Below are 22467 nucleotides of genomic sequence, written 5' to 3' on the forward strand. Positions count from 1 at the left end.
GCACGATTAGACTATGACACGGATGGAATTTTCCCCCTCCCCTCAGCATTCCAGTTTAGCAGTGGCAGCGGTTCCAGTTAAGCATCAGTGCTAAAACCGAGTATGTGCGCTGCCGTAGCTCTTATTCCATTTACTTCCTGCTTCTATCTTGTCTCTTGCTCTTCAGGAGTACCAAAACTGTTTTCACAAGACCAAACAAAAACTGGAGCAAAGTCCATCTGAACGACAGTTTGATTTTAGCGAGATGTATATCTTTGGAAAATTTGAAACTTTTCATCGCCGTCTACTTAAGATCATGCAAATCTTTGACACCGTCACAATCTATTCAGTCCTACAAGACTCCAAGATGGAAGGACTTGAAGTTATGGCAACTAGATTCCAGGTAGGCAAAATGAATTTGATCATTAGTTGTCGTGGAAAGAAGTCACAATCTAAGCCAACGTCTTAAAGGAGAAGGCTTATGAGATTTCTGTATATATGGGATCATGTCCTATTAGTGGGGTTGCGGGTAGGGGGTTATTTTGAAGATAAGTGAGGGCCAGAGATGGCATTGGGGTTGGGGGGAAGCCATGGACCAGGATTTCCCTCCTACAGGTTCTCTGTCATGCTCAAATGTGATGGATTTGAAGTATTAAATTGTATACAGAAACCTGTCTACAGATAAGTGAAAGCAGGAACCTGTCAGCTACGCTGCCGTGGGGGATGGGGAGCTCAGTCTGTGTCTGGTTAATTGCTACTGCATTCCTTTCAGGTTAATTGCTACTGCATTCCTTTCTGTGCTTGTTCTGCTTTGCGCCGAAATGCTTATCTATACAGATGTGCAGGAGGGAGTTGTATTGTCTGGGTTTCTCCTAGGTGCCGTGGGAGAGTGTTGGTTCTCAGCTTTAGCTACCTAACGGTCTCCAAGCTTTATCCCGTGTGCGGGAGGGTACCTAATTGGCCAGTGCTATGGGGGGGGTGCATACGAATACCCTATATCCAATTATGCCCATGGGGCCGCCGCCATTCTTAACAGTGCTTATGTTACTGCATCTATGGCTCTGCAATAAAAGTATTACCGTTCCTGAATGTGTGTACTTTGTTGTTGGCTGTGGGTTGTTGGCTGTGGGTTGTTGGCTGTGGGTTCATCACTTTTTCTGTGGGTTGTTGGCTGTGGGTTCATCACTTTTTTCTAACCCGTGGGGCTTGCTTTGCTAACAGCCAGTAACTGTTTTACCCATTCATTGTCCACATAAATTCTGTAAACAAATTCTAAAAAGAAGATTGGTGGTGGAAAGTGCCATCCGGTCACAGCTGACTTATGGAGACCTCTTATGGGGTTTTCCAAGGCAAGAGACATTCAGAGGTGGTTTGCCGTTACCTACTTCTGCATCGCAACCCTCTGGACCTCCTCGGTGGTCTCCCACCCAAGTACAAACCAGGGATGACCCTGCTTAGCTTCTGAGATCTGATGAGATCAGGCTAGCCTGGGTTATCCAGGTCAGGGGAAAAAGAGGACTACAGTAACTAATATTATGGAATGCTTTGTGGTCATAAAGACACAAGAGATGCCAATGTTGGATCAGGCCAATGGCCCATCCAGCCCAACACTCTGAGTCACACAGGGGCCAGAAATACCAGGTGCCCTCAGGAGGTCCACCAGTGGGGCCAGGAGGACACTAGAAGCCTTCCCACTGTTGCCCCTCCAAGCACCAAGAAGACAGAGCATCACCACCCCAGACATAAGAACATATGAGAATCCAATGTTGGATCAGGCCAATGGCTCATCCAGCTCAACACTCTGAGTCACACAGTGGCCAGAAATACCAGGTGCCCTCAGGAGGTCCACCAGTGGGGCCAGAACTCCAGAAGGCCCGCAAGCAACAAGAATACAGAGAATCACTGCCCCAGACAGTGTGTTCCATCTATACCCTGTGGCTTATAGCCACTGATGGACCTCTGCTCTGTATGTTTATCCAATTTCATTCTGATCTCATTCACTTTTCCACAAGGAAGGTTCCCATTTTACAGATGGGCTACTGAGACTACGCATGACTTGTGCATGTGTGTACACAGCTCTGTGGCCTATGATTCTCTTGGCCCTTTCAGTTTCTTATCTGAATGCATGAGCTAACTCTGTTGAGGTGGTATGAAAGTGGTCTTAGTGGTACTTTCTCAGCGGGTCCTCTTTCAAGCATGAATATAATTTGATCAGTTTGCAAGGGAAGAATGAACGTACGTGGGTGAACGGTGTCTAGGATCAAGTGACTTGCTAAAGCTCAGCAGGTGAGCTCAGAACTGAGACCTGGTTGTATCTGGGGCTGTACCACACACTGCACTGCAGGTGGAGGCTTGTGTGATGGAATGATTGCAAAATGAGTTTCCTGTGCATGGAAAACTGGCAAGACAAGGAGAAGAGTTCTGGTCTTGCAGTTCATATGCAAGAAATCTTTTTGTGTGGAGGAGTGTTCAGTCAGGAGTGAATTCTAAAAGTGACACAACACAGACAGGATTCAACCATCTCAGCGGCAACTATTCCTGAGCAGGACCTTGTAGGGCGAAACCAGTACTCTGTGTGTTTGAGGCATGTTCAGGATAGGACTTCCATGCTGAAGGGCGGGGTTGTGGCTCAGTTGTAGAGCGCCTGCTTTGCACACTGTCACATCCCCAGGGGCCTATGCCTTAAGGTCTGAGATGTTCAGACCGGTTTGGTGGGGGGGAAATCTCTGGTAGTGCCTAAATTTCTCTCTGGTAGCATGGGTGTGGGTTCTTTTGGGTTCAGTGACTTATTCCGATCAGTTTTAAAAGCAACATTAAATTCATTTACAAAAAGCACAGAACAATAAAACATACAAGTACATAAGAACATAAGAGACGCCAATGTTGGATCAGGCCAAAGGCCCATCCAGTCCCACACTCTGTGTCACACAGTGGCCAGAAATACCAGGTGCCATCAGGAGGTCCACCAGTGGGGCCAGGACATTAGAAGCCCTCCCACTGATGCCCCCTCCCCCAAGCACCAAGAAGACAGAGCATCACTTGCCCCAGAGTCCCTATCTATACCTTGTGGCTAATAGCCACTGATGGACCTCTGCTCCAGGTGCTTATTAAATTCCCTTTTGAAGCTGTCCATGCTTGTAGCCACCACCACCTCCTGTGGCAGTGAATTCCATGTGTTAATCACTCTTTGGGTGAAGAAGTAGGGGACAAGGGTGTGTACAAAGAACAAAGACAACAAAACAAACCTAGCTCTCTCTATCTGGTGCACTGACCCTGAGCAGCTTGTTTCCAGCAACAGATGCCAAAGCTGAGTTCGCCGAGGAATAACAATTCCTCCTCCAGGCCACTGGCTCTCAAACTGAAGCCTCCTTCACCACGTCCAGACATCTTGCCTGCCAGGGTATGTGTAACTCTCTAGCCAGGTTCCTGGCATCTCCCGGGATCTTGCTCCTAAGAGCCCCCCGTAATGCTTGTGTGGCTGTCCCTCACTGCTAACTAAATACTAAACTAGCTGTCAAAGGCTAATGGACAGACCGATCCTGACTTAGATCATTTCCATCTAGATTGAGAACTGTTGTCCGATCCCCCATGCATTCGAAATAAATCCACGTTTGAAGAACAAAGTTAAATTTATTATAAAGCGATGGTTAGATCAGGAACACAAGAATTGTTAGGAATGACTACAAGCCTCATAGGGAAACATAATAAAGGAACTTGAACCAGGTTAGGACCAATGAGTCCAATTCCCGCTGGCGGGAATGCAGATAAAACTAGCGCCCAATTTCTTGGGAACACAACAGTTCTACAACGTAAACACAAGTTCAGTTCTCAGGCATGAGGATACATAATAAGCAAAGCAACGCCATAACTTCATCCCACCTCCAGCTGGTTGACCTTGAGCAGTTCCGCAGATGTAGCAAGCAAAAGACAGTAAACACCTACACATGAGAATACGGGGGGGGGGGATGGACAGGGCACAATGTATGATACAGAAAAGAACACACCACGCAGCTTGCTGACAACTGTCAGCGTCTGGAAACGTCACACTGGTGTTCTGACAGTTTCCAGCCGGCCGGTGTTAAGGCAACCGGTAATCTGGAAAAAGGTGCTTGTCAACTACTAACACGGCAGGTCTTCCACGATCCAGTTATGCCTTAGCACTTTGCTGGAGAATGCAAAACCTAGGCCTTAAAGACCCAGTTGCGTGACACACGCAGAGGGCCCTGGGTTCAGTCCCCAGTATCTGTGATTAAAAGAATCAGGTAGAAGGGGATATGAAGACGTCTGAGACCCCGGAGGGCCCCTGTCGGTCTAAGCAGGCAACACCGACCTTGATAGAGATCAGTAGTCTGACCCAGTTCAGAGCAGATCCAGGTGGGGGGCAGCCATGTTGGTCTGAAGCAGTGGAACAAAGTTTGAGTCCAGCGGGGGCACTTTCAGGACCAACAAAGCTTAATGCTTTCGTGTGCACGCACACTCTCTTCCTCAGAAACAACGAAATGGAATGGAACTTACCAGCCCACACATGTAAGGCAGAGGTTGAACAGCAGATTCGAATACAACGTAATGATTTCAGTTTTCGTTCTGATCAGAGTTTCATTCAGATTCAGAATTTCAGTTCAAGGCCGTTCCCATAGGAGGCTGTATATGGACCCGTGATCTGACCTGGAGTAAGAAAGCGTCATAGGTGATCAGGTTCCATTTCGCTGACTCCTGTCTAATAGTTTTGGATACATCTGTCTCCCACAAAGTTGTGTAAGTGGAGGGTTGTAAGGTAGAGCACAGTTTGGCATAGGTCTGACAGGAGTAAAAATGTCCTGTCTCTTTAGTAGAAGAAATGTGGAAATGTGGAAATGGGCAGTTGAAGCTTGTTGTAGCGTGGAGGTAAATATCCCATTAAGTTCGGGCTGACAGCCGGGCAGCCAGTGGGTGCCTGGGGGGCTATGGAGTAACATGCCAATTTGGTGTGGTGGTTAAGAGTGGCGGAATCTAATCCAGAGAACCGGGTTTGATTCTCCACCCCTCCTCCACATGCAGCCAGCTGTGTGACCTTGGGCCAGTCACAGTTTTCTCGGAACTGTTCTCTCAAGAGCAGTTCTCTCAGAGCTCTCTCAGCCCTACCTGCCTTGTGGGGTATCTGTTGTGGGGAGAAGGGAAGGAGACTGGAAGCCACTCTGGGGTTCCGAGGGAAGGGCAGGGTATGAATCCAATCCTCCTCCTCCTCTTCTTCTACTTCCTCTTCATCCTCCTCAAATTATTTCCAAGAAACCCCTGAAGTGACATCATGGAACTCTAGGAATTGCCAGAAACTCTGTGGTAAAACCACAGTGTTCCTGACAATTCCTAAAGGCTACATGACATCACTTCTGTCAGAGTGGACAACATGAGCAAGCGGTCTGAATATGGATGAATCAGCTGTGTATGTTCATAAGACATTTGTACCAGTTGATTCTGGGAATTGTAGTCTGATATAGGTCTGTTTCACATTACCCTTTTAAACTGCATGGTTTCCGTTATTGGCCTGACATGGAGGAAACTGGTACAGGGACGGCTGTTTCACACAGCATTTCCCTTCCGGTAAGGAGCTGTCTCTGAAGTGCTGTGGCCGTTTCAAAGTTTGTCGCTTTCTCTTCCCGCCATTTTCCTCCATGCACATGATCTCCCTGAGAGGTTTTTCCCCCAAACATCTTATTGGGAGCGCTATGACACTGATTTGACATCCTGTTATAGCATTATAGTGCTCCCAATAGAACATTTTTTTAAAAAAAGAGGAGAGATTGCGCGTCGGGGGGGGAAGGGCGCCAAAACCCCATCACTGGAGGAAGCACTATGGGGCATTTTACACAGCCCACTGTAGTGATTCAGATCCAGAAGAAGGGATTGAAGACCAGAGGAAAGCAGTTTGCATCAACAATGCCTCAGACACACTTCCCAAACGGGAGACAACTGGCATTGCATGAACAGATAAATAGATTCTGTTAACAGCTGGTTACTAAAATGAGCCTATCGGAAATGACAGGAAAAAAAGTTAGTAACCAGTTCCTGAAATGGAATAGATAGGCTGTCTGAAATCCTTCATAATTGTAGTTTAATATTCTAACCCTTTTCATAGTTACTGATGTAGTAAGCCGAAGAATAGATTCTTTTGAACTATGGTGCTCGATCCTCAAAGAAATCAACCCTGACTGTTCCCTGGAAGGCCAGATAATGAAACTGAAGCTCCAATACTTTGGCCACCCAATGAGAAGGGAGCACTCACTGGAGAAGAAGACCCTGATGCTGGGAAAGATTGAAGGTCAAAGAAGACGGGGATGGCAAAGGATGAGATGGTTAGACAGTGTCATAGATGCAATGGACATGAAATTGAGCAAACTTCAGAGGACGGCGGAAGACCGGAAGGCCTGGCGTGAGCTGGTCCATGGGGTTGCGGAGAGTCGGACTCGACTGTGCGACTGAACAACAAAAGAGCCATCTTATTATACTTTTTTTTGTTTTAAAATTTAATTTTTTATTTTAACAACAATAACAAATAAACAATACAAAACTATTAATGGCAGCATAGTCTTAGCCAAGCAACGATAACCCTTACAACACGTATTACAAATATATTTTTCATTTATACAGGCTGCGGCAATGCAGGAAAAATGGGAGGTAACTTATCCTAGGGTTGTTAATGCTGTGTTCTGTGGTTGTGAAATGACTTTTTGAAAGTGGCTTTGCATGGAGGCCTTTTAATAATGGAAAATAATGTTATGATACATGGTTTAGCTCCTCTGGACTCACTTATTTCTGCTCCAACTATCAGTCAAAAAAGTTGTTGCATCAGAGTGCACACTCCAAAAGTGCTGCACATTTTTGCATGTTCGAAAGTTTATTTTATTTGAAAGCAATAATTAAAAAATAAAAAATTAGGACTCAGTGGGCTGAGAACCTAACAGTATACAGAACTGTGACTCACTTATGAAATGAATGACTGCAAACTTGCTCTTTCTGTTACAATTCCACCTACTATATATTTTTTTAATTACTAAAAATATGCATTCTGTGTTGGTGAGGACTGAATGCTCATCTTCTCTAAAGACACAACCGTTCCAGCTGTAATTGTATTCCCATTTACATTTAGAGCATTGTGACTACCATGAAGAAAAAGCAGTACAATTTCTTAGATCAAAGGAAAACTGATTTTGACCAGGACTTCGAAGAGTTTTGCAAGCAAACAAGTGACCTGCATGTAGGTTTGAAAGTTGCCCATTTCATTCTTTTGATTGCTAATCTTAAAAGTTCTGTTTGGGTAAAATGATACTTCATCCATATGGTAGGTTTGGTCCTCACCATATGTAAGTAGTTTTGCTTATTGATGAACAATAGAATTTCGAAGCAATGAGCACGGTTAAGTTGAAGATGGATTCAGGTGGGGTAGCTGTGTTGGTCTGAAGCAATAGAACAAAGTTTAGTCCAGTGGCACCTTTAAGACCAACAAAGTTTAATTCCAGATATTTATTTATTTTTATTTATTTATTTATTCATAGAATCATAGAATGTCAGAGTTGGAAGGGACCTTGCAGTTCATCTAGTCCAACCCCCTGCACTCTGCAGGAGCATAGCTGAAAGATAGCCCTACATACCTACAACATACCTGAAAGATGGTCATCCAGCTTCCGCTTGAAAATGTCCAGCGAAGGAGCATCCACCACCTTCCAAGGTGGTCTGTTCCACTGCTCAACCACTCTGACAGTCAGGAAGTCTCTCCTGATATTTAGCTGGTATCGACTCCCTTGTAATTCCCACCCATTAGATCTAGTCTTGCAATCCGGAGCAAGAGAGGATAGATCCGCTCCATCTTCTACATGACAGCCCTTCAAATACTTGAAGACTGCAATCATGTCCCCTCTAAGCCTTCTCTTTCCCAGGCTAAACAGACCCAACTCTTTCAGTCTTTCCTCATAAGACTTGGACTCCAACCCTCTTACCATCCTGGTTGCCCTCTCCTGGACACGCTCGAGCTTGTCAACATCCTTCCTAAAATGTGATGCCCAAAACTGGACACAGGACTCCAGGTGAGGCCTGACCATAAACAGAACAGAGTGGAACGATCGCCTCCCGTGATCCGGACACAAGGCTTCTGATGTATATCCTGCCCTCCCCGCTGAGGCAGGCTCAGAGCAGCTTACATAAAATGCATATATAAATGCAATTAAAATCCATCATAAAAAGAACCTAATACCATAAACAGATTAGTTATCCTAAAGTGCTGGAACAATATTCAGATAAAGTACAAGAGCAGAGAATTTCAGGATTGAACAATACTCCATAGGTGGCAGTGATGATAGTATTCCTGCACTAGCTCTGTTTATCTACTTACATATATGCAGCACAGGTGGGCTGAAGATGGTGAGGCCAGGGCACAGAGTCACTCCTCGGTGTATGATGCAGCTCCTTAGTCAAACACCTGGTGGAAGAGCTCTATCTGCAGGGCCCTGATCTCTTCCAGGAGCTCATTCCACCAGTTCGGAGCGACCACCGAGAAGGCCCTGGCCCTGGTTATTGCCAACCGGGCATCTTTGGGACCTGGGAGGGCCAGTTTGGTGTAGTGGTTCAGTGTGCGGACTCTAATCTGGGAGAACCGGGTTTGATTCCCCACTCCTCCACTGGCACCTGGCTGGATGATCTTGGGCAAGCCCTAGTTCTGATAAGAGCTGTCCTTGAAAAAGAGCCATTTCTGTCAGAGCTCTCTCAGCTCCACCTCCCTCACAGGGTGTCTGTTGTGGGGAGGGGAAGGGAAAGGAGTTTGTAAGCCGCTCTGAGACTCCTTTGGGTAGTGAAGGGCCATGGGGTATAAATCCAATCTCCTCCTCCTCCTCCTCCCTCCTCCTCCTCCTGGGAGGGCCAACTGGTTTTGGGCCCACAAATGCAGTGATCTTTGGGGAACATATGGGAAAAGGCGATCCCTTAGGTATGCCAGACCCTGATCATAAAGGGCCTTAAAGGTTAAAACCAGCACCTTGAAGCAAATCCGGTATGTTATTGGCAGCCAGTGCAGTGCAGTGCTTTCAACACAGGTTGGATGTGTTCCCATATAGAGAGACCCATTAACAGCCGCAGAATTTTGCACTAGCTGCAGCTTCCGGATTTGAGACAAGGGCAGCCCCATGTACAGAGCATTGCAGTAGTCTAACCTCAAGGTGACCATCACATGGATCACTGTTGCCAAGTTGTTGCTTTTGAGGAAGGTAACCAGCTGCCTGATCAGCCAAAGATGATAAAAGGCTGACTTAGCAGTGGCTGCTACCTGGGCCTCCATTGTTAGGCATACAGGAGCACTCCCAAACACCTAACCTCTAGCGCTGGCACCAACTGTGCCCCATTGCAATTTGGGAGTGGGATCCCTACCCTTGGGCCACCCCGGCTCAGGCACGGGACCTCCGTCGTCACTGGATTCAGTTTCAGTTGACTCAGTCTAAGCCAACCAGCAACAGTTTTTAACGCCAGGTCCAGATCTTCTGGGGTACAGTCAGACCGGCCACCCAACAACAGATAGAGCTGGGTGTCATCCACATACTGGTGACACCCCAGCCCATGCCTCTGGGCAATCTGGGCAAGGGGACATATATTGATGTTAAGCAGCATCGGGGAAAGTACCGCCCCCTGAGGCACTCCACAAATCAGTGGGTGCCTACAGGACAGCTGTTTCCCTAGTGCCACCCTTTGTTCCCGACCCTGAAGGAAGGATGCGAGCCATTGCAAGACAAGCCCCTGAACTCCAGAGTTGGCGAGGCGGTGGATCAGTAGCTGTTGGTTGATTGTGTTGAACACTGGCGACAGCTCTAACAACAACAGCACTGCTGACCCGCCTCGATCCAGGTGCTTCCGAAGGCCGTCTGTGAGGGCGACCAGTGCCATCTCCGTCCCATGTTCTGGGTGAAAACCGGACTGGAAGGGGTCTAAAATGGACGTGTCACCCAAAGAGCTCTGGAACTGAACTGCCACTGCCCTCTCAATTAACTTGCCCAAATAGGGCAAGTTGGTATCCGGCTGATAGTTGTCCAATTCAGCTGGATCCAGAGATGATTTTTTCAAGGGGGGGACAGACCACTGTCTCCTTAAGTGTCCCAGGGAACAGTCCCTCCAAGAGGGACCTATTAATAATCTCCCCCAGGGCACCCGAAACCCATCGCGACCAGCTTTCACTAGCCATGATGGGCACGGGTCAAGGAGATACATGGTGGGGTGTACAGCCAGAAGTAGTTTGTCAACTTCCTCTAGGTTGAGTGGACTGTAGTGATCCATAACCTGACTAAAAGGCGTGCATGGAGCCTCGAGTTCACTCACTGTCTCAACTGTGGTGGGGAGGCCACGGTGGAGCAACAAGACTTTATCTGTGAAGTAGCTCGCAAAGGCCTCACAGCCAATATCCAATTCTCTATCGTTTGACCTGCTTTCTGGCAGTGCCATCATGGACCGAATCATTCCAAATAATTGGGCTGGGCGTGAGCTCGCAGACGCAATTGAAGCTGCATAGTACTCTTTCTTCGCAGCTTTAACTGCTATCTCATAGGAGCTCATAAATGTCCTATAGGATGTTCTTGTAGCTTTGTCGCGGGCCCGCTGCCACTGTCTCTCTATCCATCTTAGCCCTTGCTTCATCAGCCACAACTCTTGGCTGTACCAAGGTGCAAGCTTGGAGCGAGGGCACAGAGGGCATTGGGGAGCGATCTCGTAGATGGCTGCAGAGAGTCGGCTGTGCCGATCCTCTACGAGCTCATCTAATGAATCACCAGGGGGCATCGGATCCCGTAGAGCCATCCGAAGCCGCATCTGGCTCTGTGGGCAAGCTAAAATACGCTCGCCGCCCAAACAGGGTCAGGGTGAAACATTCAGATGGGCCCTCGGGGCAAGGTGGTCCGACCATGGCACTGCTGAGGCAGTGATCCGGTCCACTGTAATCCCCGTTGCGAAGATCGTCAAGCGTGTTCCCAACCCGGTGAGTGGGAGTCGTTACGTATTGGGAGAGTCCCAGCACCACCATGGACGACACTAAGTCCGCTGCCTGAGTGGAGGCCGCATTGTCGGCATGGACATTGAAGTCACCCAAGACTATCAGTCTAGGGTGTTCCAGTGCCCAGCCCGACACGGCCTCCATCAGCTTTCGTGTAGTGCCTGCACGTGTCTTAAAGATCCCATTGAACAGGTGCAGGCACACGAAAGCTTATACCCAGAATTAAACATTTCCTTCACTGTGTTTTGGTCCTTGAATCTGTTAAATATCCTCATTCTGTTGTATGCTGATTTGCTACTGTTATTAGTTTTGAAAGGGAGGGGGAGGGAGAAACGGGTCTGCTTGCACTGCCCATTCCCAACTATAGTGGTGTTTGCATTACATCTTCTCTGTGAAGTGGACTGTGATTTGCTGTGCGGTGTTTCCCTTCTACCCCCAGACTAGAGAAATATGTTCCTATCTACTGTTCCAAAAATGGGTAGAGACCAAATTAAGAAATAAAATAAAAAGGATGCACAGCCCTTCTGGAGGGATTTCAGCTATGTATCTTATGCACTGAGCCGAGAGCCTGCTTGTGGAATAATACTGGCATCGCTGACCCACGATGCCACATTTCTGTTAGAGAAAAGATGCTCCAAAACCTTTGTGGAGCTCAGCTTCATAGTTGCTGATTGAGAGATCTGTGCTGTGAGGCACATATGCAGCGTGTGCGGAACATGACTCAGCAGAGCTTAGCTTAGCTTTTTTACCCCATTATCATGCTCCAATTAACGCATTGTGTAGTTTGGCACTTCCCAAGGGACTTACCAGGCTTTTGTAGATCAGACAGTAACACATTCTGACTTTAGAATAATAGAATCATAGAATGTTAGAGTTGGAAGGGACCTCGCAGGTCATCTAGTCCAACCCCCAGCACTCTGCAGGAGCATAGCTGAAAGATAGCCCTACATACCTACAACACACCTGAGAGATGGTCGTCCAGCCTCCTCCGCTTGAAAACGTCCAGCGAAGGAGCATCCACCATCTCCCGAGGCAGCCTGTTCCACTGCTCAACCACTCTTACAGTTAGGAAGTTTCTCCTGATATTTAGCCGGTAACGACTCCCTTGTATTAGATCTGATATTTAGCCGGTATCGACTCCCTTGTATTAGACTCCCTCCCATTAGATGTAGTCTTGCAATCCAGAGCAAGAGATAATAGATCCGCTCCATCTTCTACATGACAGCCCTTCAGATACTTGAAGACTGCAATCATGTCCCCTCTAAGCCTTCTCTTTCCCAGACCATAGCAGAACAGAGTGGAACTACCACCTCCCGTGATTTAGACACAATGCTTCTGTGAACGCATCCTAAGATTGCATTAGCTTTCTTCGCAGCCACATCACACTGCAGGCTCATGTTTAGCTTGTGATCAACCAGAACACCTAGATCCCTTTCACATGTGCTGCTGTCAATCCAAGTCCCTCCCATTCTATATCTGTGCTTTTGATTGTTTGTACCTAAGTGTAGGACTTTGCACTTATCTCTATTGAAATTCATTTTGTGTGTCTCAGCCCACTGTTCCAGCCTATCTAGACCTTGATTTTCTTTCTTTTTTGTACTCTGCCCCTGCTCTCCTTGGTGGTCCTGCTCATGATACACAAAACCAGGATGTAAATCTGTCACACAAATCATCGTATTTATTCAGATTTATACCCCACCCTCCCAGCCCAAGGCTAACTTTCTTCCATTATAACCAAGTTTGAGTCCGGTGGGGGCACCTCTAAGACAAACAAAGTTTAATTCTGGGCGGAGGCTTTTGTGTGCATTCTTTGTCGGTCTTAAAAGTGCCCCTGGACTCCAACGTGGTCCTGTTGCCTCAGATCAACACGGCCACCCACCTGAATCTTTCCTCCGTTATATACATAATGTGGTACACATTGAACTGAAACATAAATGTACATATTCCAAGTGTAAAAGAAGTGGTGAGCAAAAAGGCCATGTACATGGGGGCAGCTCAAGTGCTGGAAGAAACTCTTCGCGTTCCGTGTGCTCCAGTGTCTCTCTGTGCCCCTCTCAGGGTCTCTGCCGGCCAAGGCGGTATTCCCTGGCATCAGGAGGAGAGGGGTCAGTCTTGCCTCTGTTACTGCACTGGGGCCAACCATAGCCATTCACTCCCCCCCCCCATAGGAATGAATGGCAACCATTCATCTCTTAGGGAGGAAGTAGCGGGTCATTCCGAGCAGGGCTCTTTTTGTAGCAGGTACTCATTTGCATATTAAGCGACACACCCCTAATGTAGCCAGTCCTCCAAGAGTTTACAGTAGCTCCTGTAAGAAGAGCTCTGTAAGCTCTTGGAGGATTGGCTACATTAAGGGGGTGTGGCCTAATATGCAAAGGAGTTCCTGCAGTGGAACTTGGTTTCTTCCCAGTGCACTCCCAGCCATTAAGGATCAAGCAAACCTGCTTCTGTCTGACCTCCTCCTGCATTATTTTTTCTGGGGTACACTAGAATATGATGGATGGTGGGAGCTGGCTTTGCTCCTATGAAGAGGGTAGATTGCATAACAGACACACTCTCTTCCGTTGTTTTCCTCCTGCAGCACCAATTACAGACTTTCATGGATATTACCTTTGAAAAGATCACCAACACCGAAAGAGCACTCGACATGCTAAAGAAATTCGAAAGGTAAAAAGTTGTTAGCTTTGATCTTGGGAACTAGGAAGTGCTGGTAGATTTGTAACCTCAACACACACACCCTTTAGTCAAGGGCTGCATGTGTTGCTTACTGATAGAAACAATGAATGAAAAGGCACTGTCTTCCGTCAACTCAGATGAACATCTAGGCGGGAGCAAGGAGAGATTTCACGGCACCCGTCCCTGCTGGCCTGCGAAGCTGGACTGCTCCGTGCATAGCAGGAATCCTTCTGTGGGTGGCAGTTTGTTTATTCACAAACAGAAATAGCCTCGGTCGTAACTGGAGCTGATTTCCGCTTCATACATCACAAACGGCATAATTTACCTTCCTGCACCCTTCAGTGTCTACCCCATTAGTGGCTGTGGCTCAGGCACAGGAGACGCGGCCTTTAATAAGCGGCTCTGCTTGTGTGCAGTGCTGATGGTCAGTCTGAATAGGCACAGTTTCCCCTTTGTGAGACCTAACATTAATAATAATGATGATGATGATGATGATGATAGCTGTTCCTAGTTAGTTGCACAGCCGCAACAATGTATACGATGATGTTCAAGAGGCTCTCATAGGCTTACAGAATGTCCTTGCTAGCAGAGAAGTTTAAAAGTTTCAAATATTGGTCCAAATTCTGCTTCTCTTCAGGTGGTAACAAAGATGTGACTTGAGTTTTTGCCTGGTGGCTGACTCAAAGTGCTTAAGAGAGCCAGCTTGGTGTAGTGGTTAGGAGCGCGGACTCTAATCTGGGTTGAACCGGGTTTGATTCCCCACTCCTCCACATGCATCTGCTGGTGTGACCGTGGGTCAGTCACAAGTTCTTTCAGAGCTCTTTCAGCCCCACCTACCTCCCAGGGTGTCTGCTGTGGGGAAGGGAAGGGGAAGGAGACTCTGAGACTTCTTTGGGCCCTCTGTACCTAAGGCTGATGCTGTTGTTATGCCAATAAAGGTTTGTTGGTGTTGTGAAGGGTAGGGTATAAATCCAATCTCCTCTTCCTCCTCCTCCTCCTCCTCCTCCTCCTCCTCCTCCTCCCATTCACATAACTATACTGATAAAGATGTAGGTACAAAATAGGAGACCTGACCTGCTTTGGTGGTCAGATAACAGCCTCAGGATGACAGCTTGGCTCTGTTATGTCCAGCTTATCTTCATGACACACCCGTTTAGTTGTGTGAATTGGCCGAATAACCCAGTAAGAGACAAGGAGTTGAGCTGACATGCTGGATTCTGCCATTTAAAATGTTTTTCCCGACGGTGGTTTCCTCATTTGTAGGTTAGGAATCCCCAGTCTTGGCATTGATGACAAATACCAGGTCATCCTTCAGAACTACGGACATGACATCGAGATGGTCTCTAAACTGTACACCAAGCAAAAGAACGACCCCCCGGTGGCTCGCAACCTTCCTCCTGTGGCTGGCAAGATCTTGTGGGCACGGCAGCTCTTCCTCAGAATCCAGTCGCCCATGAGCCTCTTCCAGCAGCATCCCACCGTTCTCCAGACGGCGGAAGCCAGGCCCATCATCCGCAACTATAACCGGGTGGCTAAAGTCCTCCTGGAGTTTGAGGTTGTCTACCACCGGGGATGGCTTCAGCAGGTAATGATGTGGCATGCTGGGGGCTTTCAGCCACAGAGCATTTTTTTTTTTTTGTAGATTACATTATTGATGCCCGCCAACTGCAACAGCTATAAATGTGTTTTCTGTTACCTCTTGGCATAGCAGTTAACTGGGCTGGATCTTTGCTGTGCCCCCATCTCCTCAGCACTCCCGACCATGTGGGGGGGACACCCATGAAGGTCAGGGAGCTGCAGTGAGGGGGGGGACAAAACCCACCCCCTTCTCCCTCCCCCACACGTGCAACGCTGCTGAAAGGTGGTGCCCCCCCTCTTCCTCCTGCTCTACGGGAGGACAGGGTTAGTGCTATGGAATGGGAGAGGGCTGTCACGTAGAAGCCTGAGTAGGATTGTTGAGGACTTGTGAGGAGGACGGCCGCCCCCGGGTGCCGTGGAACTTCTTTCCCTGAGGGATGGGACTGGAGATGTCTCTTCAAGGCTTTCTGAAGAAAACTGAAAATACTTCTGTTTCAGAAGGTCTTGGGACTGATGGATAAGACTGTGTTCCTCTTATTGTGTGTTTATTTTGCCCTTTCATCTTAGGGGCTCCAACATATCCAAAAGGCATTCTGTAGGTTAATAAAATAAATTTCTACCTTGAAATAAAATAAATTTCTATCTTCCATGGGGGGGGAACTGTCATAGCTGAATGCTAAAGTTTATTGCACAGTTGTGCCTATGTAAGCCGCCCTGAGCCCGCTTGCGGGGAGGGCGGGGTATAAGTGAAAATAAATAAATAAATAAATGCTTTGCATGCAGTAGGGCCCAGGCTCAATCCCCACATCTCAAGTCACAGGAATGACGCCAGAAGACCTCTGCCCATGGCCCTGAAGAGCCACTGGCTGAGGAAACTGCGTGACATGCCAAGTGTCTTCCATCTTGGTTGTACAGCAAGATTTTGGGAAAGTCTAGTCTGAGCTCGTTCTTCTGCTCTAATGCCTGGCATGTTACGTGTCTGCAGGTCGAACTAATGAAAGCAGGACTTAAGGTATCGTTATTAGTGAAAGCTCCAGAGACTGGAGAAATATTTGTGAATTTCGACCCAGAGATCCTCACCTTGATCAGGGAAACGGAGTGCATGTCACGCATGGAGCTGGAAATCCCACCATTCGCCGCAGCTCTCCAGCAAAAACGCGACACCTACAAAGAGACATTCAACAAATTGCAGGTATTTCCCCCCCCCCCCACAATTTAGATAACCCCCATTGGTTCTATGGCAAAGTCCAACCCTTTAAGTGAGTTCCTCAAGCCACTTCATGTTAAAGGCAGGGGGATAGCTGTCCGCTTTACTACCTTAAAATAGAATCTGAAGAGCCCGTCTCAGCAGAGCAGCTGACCTGGGGCTTCACGAGCCACCCCTGTTCCTGCCCTGTCTGAGGCTGTCAAGCATTGGAAGGCCCCAGTCCATGGCGATGGGCCGCATCCAGCTTTTTGGGGAGTACAGGCTTGGAGTGGCATGCTTTTAAAATATATGGAGAGCGTAACTCGGGGTTTGGGTTGTGTGTGTGTGTTGAAGTTGGGCCTCATTTCAGATGATGCTGTCAGAGCACAAGAGAGTGAAGTCAAAGATCCCAGCTCCCCTCCAGACGTTAACGACGCTTCATCTGGCAAGAGTGGACGATGCCATGCAGCCTGGCTTAACCACACTGAGTTGGACATCCCTGAGCATCGAGAAGTATTTGCAGAACGTTCTGGATAAAATTGGTAGGTCTTCTGTTGGCAAGGATCTTCTCAATGGAAGCGGAAACTGTCCTCTTGTTGAAACACAGTGGCTCTGATGTTTGGGGCCAAAATGTGCGCTTACACTTTTTTGATGAGGACTCAAATGATAGAATTTTTACAGACCTTATAAGAACATAAGAAAAGCATGGTGGTTCAGGCCAGTGGCCCATGCAAGCCAACACTCCTTGTCACACAGTGGCCAGAACCCAGGTGCCATCAGGAGGTCCACCAGCGGGGCCAGAACTCCAGAAGCCCTCCCTCTATTATCCCCCAAGCATCAAGAATACAGAGCACCACTGCCCCAGACATAAGAATGTAAGAGAAGCCATGTTGGATCAGGCCAATGGCCCATCTTTCCAACACTCTATGTCACATAGTGGCCAAAACCCAGGTGCCATCAGGAGGTCCACCAGAGGGGCAGAACTCCGGAAGCCCCCCCCTCTTCCCCCCCCCAGCACAAAAAATGGAGAACATCACTGCCCCAGACAGAGTGTTCCTGCTATACCTTGTGGCTAAGAGCCACTCATGGACCTCTGCCCCAGTCCCCTCTTGAAGCTGTCTGTGCTTGTAGCCACCACCAGTGTTCCCTCTAAGCTGAGTTAGTGTGAGCTAGCTCACAGATTTTTAGCTTCCAGCTCACAGAGTTTTGTTTTAGCTTGGGGAGGATGACTCCAGAGCAAGCTAATTTATGCAGTAACCAAATCACTCGCTCACAACTTTAATGCCAGTAGCTCACAAAGAAGAATTTTTGCTCACAAGACTCCACAGCTTAGAGGGAACATTGGCTGCCACCATTTCTGGAGTGCAGGCCTGTAATTCAATCAGTCTTGGTGGCATCCAGTTGGGTTTAATCATTAGCCACAAGGTATAGATAGGGGCTCTGGGGCAAGTGATGCTCTGTCTTCTTGGTGCTTGGGGAGGTCAACAGTGGGAGGGCTTCTCATGTCCTGGCCCCACTGCTGGACCTCCTGATGGCCCCTGGTATTTCTGGCCACTGTGTGACAGAGTGTTGGACTGGATGGGCCTTTGGCCTGATCCAAAATTGGCGTCTCTTATGTTCTTATGTTCTTATATATAAAGCATGTGGGGTGTCAGTAGAAGAGACAGGTGGAAGAGAAGACCATGGCAAAATTCGCCTTTTTGTTTTGTCGTCACTGTCACCTCCAGCTGAGTGTGTGGGATTGAGCTTCAGGGAAGAAGAGCGCTTCTTGAACAATGTTGACTGGTGCTCTGAACAACTCATCCCACATTCAGCACCAGACGTGGGTGCCAGTGAGGGTGCCGGCCAGCGACAGCAGGGGAGGGGCCTGATAGGCAGCCGTGGAGGGGCAGAGGAAGGAGGGTTTGCTTCACCCAACAACACCTTCCTGCTGTTTCACCCACGAAGTGTGTTGCTCGGAACAGTGGTGGTGGTGGGGAGATGAGGGAAGGGTTAAGCCTGCCACATCACTGATGCAGATTGCAGGGGGCGCCCCCCCCCCATTATTTTGTCGTGGTCTGGGAGTAACCATTTCATAGAACAAAGTTTGAGCCCAGGGGCCCCTTTGAGACAAAAGGTTCGACCCAGAATTAAAAAAACGTTGTTGTTCTTAAAGGGGCCCCCACTGGACTCAAACTTTGTTCTGCTGCTTCAGACCAGCGCCTCCCCCCCAGAATGTGTTTCACGGATTAGAATGACACCTGAGAACTTCCAAGAGGGTCACGGAATGTGATGTTTCCTCAGTTGCCCTTTGGGATGTTATAGTGGGGAAAAGCCACAGCTGGCTCTCAGCTGGTGGCTCGGTTAAGGGGAGACTCTTTAGCCTGGCTTCTAACAATAACGCCACTTCCTTACAGGTAGGTTCAGGTGGGCCGTCATGTTGGTCTGAAGCAGCAAGAGCTAAGTTGGAATCCAGTGGGGGCGCCTTTAAGACCAACAAAGTTTTATTCTGGATGCAGGCTTTCGCGTGCACACACACGTCTTCAGATCCTTGAATATCTTATATCTTGAATAAAACTGTTGGTCTTAAAGGGGCCATTGGACGCAAACCTTTTCCTACCACTTCCTTACATTTTAGCATATTGGCACACAAGGAACAGTGCAAAGGTTTCTCAGTGTGCGGGGCCTGTTAATTGTCCTCACTCTCCTCTTTGACCTTCCAGCTGTCCTAGAACTGTTGCTCGATCGTGTGAATGACTTGATAGAGTTTCGCATTAATGCCGTTCTTCAAGAAATGAGCAGCACGCCCCTCTGCAGCCTCCCCGAAGAAGAGCCGCTGACCTGTGAGGAATTCCTTCGCAAGACAAAGGTATAATCGTTCTGATAAGAGGTGGCGACAGACCCATTTCTGGCTTACACGGCTTCAGACTTCAATGTAATGAGTCATTTAAAGTTAATTTATATAATACTTTTAACACTGTTATGAGGCATTTGTCCTGCTGCGGCCCCCGCGGCGGGCCTGGCGCTTCCCGCACCGGGCTTGCGGAGGCTCATCGAGGGTGGCAAAGACAGCAATGACCCGGGACCCGGCCCGTTGGGCAGGGCACTGCCTGGCCGGGGGAGGCAGCCGACCGTGCCATCCCTGCACCCACAGAAGGACGGCCTGCCTCGTGGAGTCCTGGAGTTGGGGACAGGCCTCGCGGCTGGGAGTGCTGAGGAGGGTGTTGGTGGGGGCGCGGGGGCAGGTGGCCCAGGGACCCCTGGAGCGACTGCTGGGGCCAAAGACGATGGAGTCATTCTCTGCCGGGCCCAGCCAGCCAAGGGCGCAGCCAGGATGTGCCTGGCCCCAGCTCTGAGGTCCTTCCCTCGACTCCAAAGCCTCTAGGGATCACTTGCCGCTGCTGGAGAGAGGCCTGGAATCACCCCCGGGAGTGACCTCGCCCACACACGGGACGACTCCTGAGGGTGGGGCTGGCAAGGGGGAGAGGCAGAAGGCGGAACAAGGGGCGGGAACACCAGGGGGCTTCCACCAAGGAGAGGGAGGCAGGGATAACTGACAAGGGGGAGAAGCAATGACACACCGTTGGGGAGAGAGGGGAGGCGACACAAGGGTGGGCGGGAGTATAAAAGGAGGGAAGCAGGCGAGAGTCGGGGAGGATTTCGGAGGCAGGAGCCTGGGCGGTTCAGAGGGAGACGTATGGCTGCAAGTCCCGAGGGAAGAACGTTCTGGTGGTGCTGTAACCCCAGGCCTCTCCCGGTCTCTCGCTTCTCTCCTGGAACTCCTCATATGACGGCTGACAGTCCCCCACGGCCCGTAGACACCCCCGGGCCTGACAGCATTTTATCCTGTTGTTGTTCATCGCCCAGAGCCCTGTGAATTCAAGGATTGGGCGCTCCATACATCTAAAGTATAAATAAATAAATGAGCAGGAGTTCATATGATTTATGGTTTAGCTACCAAGCAGTCTGCATCTCAGACCCGGATTTGAAAACAGGCTGTTTTTTGATCCTCACCCTTTCTTATCCCCCCTCCCCCCGTACTAATAGAAAAGAGCAAGAGTCCAGGAGCACTTTAAAGACTAACCACCTTTGTGGCAGGGTAGGAGCTTTCATGAGTCACGGCTCGCTTCTTCAGATGGGTAGCTGTGAGCTCCTCCCCTGCCACAAATGTGGTTAGTCTTTTGAGGTGCTCCTGGACTCTTACTCTTCTCTACTGCTACAGACAGACTGACATAGCTATCCTTTTTGATCTACAAATATACTAAGTAATTCAGGGAAGCAGTAGCCTCAAGGAACAGCTGCAGCAACTTGGCTCTGAGTTGTAAATATACACACAGGTGCACGTGCGAGTCAGGAAACATATGTATCCATCATTAGTTCAGAGAAGTAGCAGAAAATATTTATCTCTTGGGGTCATTCTTGCATGCATTAATCACTTTATGGTATCTAAGTCTATGGCAAGTGAAGAAGAAGAAGAGAAGAAGAGATTGGATTTATACCTTGCCCTTCACTACCCAACGGAGTCTCAGAGCGGCTTACAAACTCCTTCCCTTTCCCCTCCCCACAACAGACACCCTGTGAGGTGGGTGGGGCTGAGAGAGCTCTGGCAGAAACGGCTCTTTTTCAAGAACAGCTCTTGACAGAGCTTGTGACTGACCCAAGGTCACATCAGCAGGTACAAGTGGAGGAGTGGGGAATCAAGCCCGGTTCTCCCAGATTAGAGTCCACACACTTAATTGGCTCCCAGTGAGTGGGAAATACCATCAAGTAGCCTGAAAGGAAATTGTGTGGACTGTAGGTTGCCTGAAGTGAGACATTGTGCAGTGCACGTTCTTCTCCAGGCCCTAGCTGTTGCACAACTTTCAGTGAGCCTGTAACATGAGTGGACTCTGAGGTTATTTAGATTCTGATTCTTTTTTCCTCTGGCTTTGTCCGTAAACCAGATTTGAACCCAAGTAATGGAATGCAATGTGAAATACAGGTATCTTGTTTGCAGGAACTCTGTATCAACGGAGCGCGCACTTTGCACCTGAAAAGCTCATTGGTAGAGGAAGCAGCCAATGAGCTAATAAATACGTTATTAGATGTGGAAGTACAAATCAAAGGAGATACTGATGATAAGCCTCTGAGTAGAAGCAGGACCGAGGAGGGTAAGAAACTCCATTCAAATACTGGCTTGTGCATGTCATAGCATGTAACATAATCCTCCGCCTTAAAAGAAGCTGAAGTTATACAACAAGGAAAAACTTTCTTAAACCTGTATTCATTAAGTACTTTATGGAAATATTTTGTTTTGCATAATTTATTCTAATTTTTGTTAAGGCTTAAGAAATCATGCAGGTTTCATGAACCTGCCCTAGACTTAGTCAGGTCATTTGCAGAAGAGGATACTTTCTGAACATTCCACACGCTCCTAAAACAGTTGGCTCCATGATGTGTCACTCAGAAGCTGTCCCTATCCACTGGCTGCATTGCCTGAGTCCCGCCTCCAACATTCTAAACAGTCTGATGTTCCTCTCCCCACCCCCCATAGCCAGTTGGAACACAGAGGTCGTTTGCATATGTGGCCTGATTGGCCTTTGCCTCTAACTTTCTAAACAATTTGCTGTTACTGTTGGGAGTCATTGATTGTGTCCTGAGATAAAATACATATCCCAATCTTCCCTTAAACGGTCACTGGAGTTGCCATCTCCCTTTGGGGCCTGGAGATCTCCCAGAAATCACCATGTTCCCCAGCCACAGCACATCATTTCCCCTACAGAAAATTTCCCAGCTATTACAACTGCTCTCCAGATGACCAAGATCAGTTCTCCTGGAGACAATGGCTGCTTTGGGCAGTGGATGCTATGGCATCTATACCCTGCTGAGGTCCCTCCCCACCCCTGCCCTCCCCAGGCTCTACCCCTCAACCCAGAGTTGGCAACCCTGTAACCGGCTATGGAACCGCTTTCCAGACCCTTGGAACCCAGAAGACATGGCCTAGGGAGGTGCTTTTCTACCTTAGCTGCCACTGCAGAACCCCAAATCAACATAAGTCAGGGGAAGAGGGAACCATACCTGTTACCATGAGGCT

At 48.4% G+C, this 22467-nt stretch overlaps 1 protein-coding gene across 1 annotated transcript in view; it reads left to right on the forward strand.

Moving 5' to 3' along the window:
• Positions 1-22467, forward strand: part of DNAH5 (dynein, axonemal, heavy chain 5) — a 187207-nt gene that overhangs the window by 25513 nt on the left and 139227 nt on the right. Inside the window, exons 11-18 of the mRNA XM_015416182.1 lie at positions 167-382; positions 7103-7210; positions 13557-13642; positions 14915-15236; positions 16215-16421; positions 16786-16957; positions 19118-19263; positions 21391-21523. Coding sequence (XP_015271668.1) covers positions 167-382; positions 7103-7210; positions 13557-13642; positions 14915-15236; positions 16215-16421; positions 16786-16957; positions 19118-19263; positions 21391-21523 — 1390 coding nt within the window. The remainder of the gene's footprint in view (positions 1-166; positions 383-7102; positions 7211-13556; positions 13643-14914; positions 15237-16214; positions 16422-16785; positions 16958-19117; positions 19264-21390; positions 21524-22467) is intronic.

Source organism: Gekko japonicus, unplaced genomic scaffold (genome assembly GCF_001447785.1).
Source record: "Gekko japonicus isolate JY-2015 unplaced genomic scaffold, Gekko_japonicus_V1.1 scaffold502, whole genome shotgun sequence".
In the NCBI taxonomy this organism is placed as follows: Eukaryota; Metazoa; Chordata; class Lepidosauria; order Squamata; family Gekkonidae; genus Gekko; species Gekko japonicus.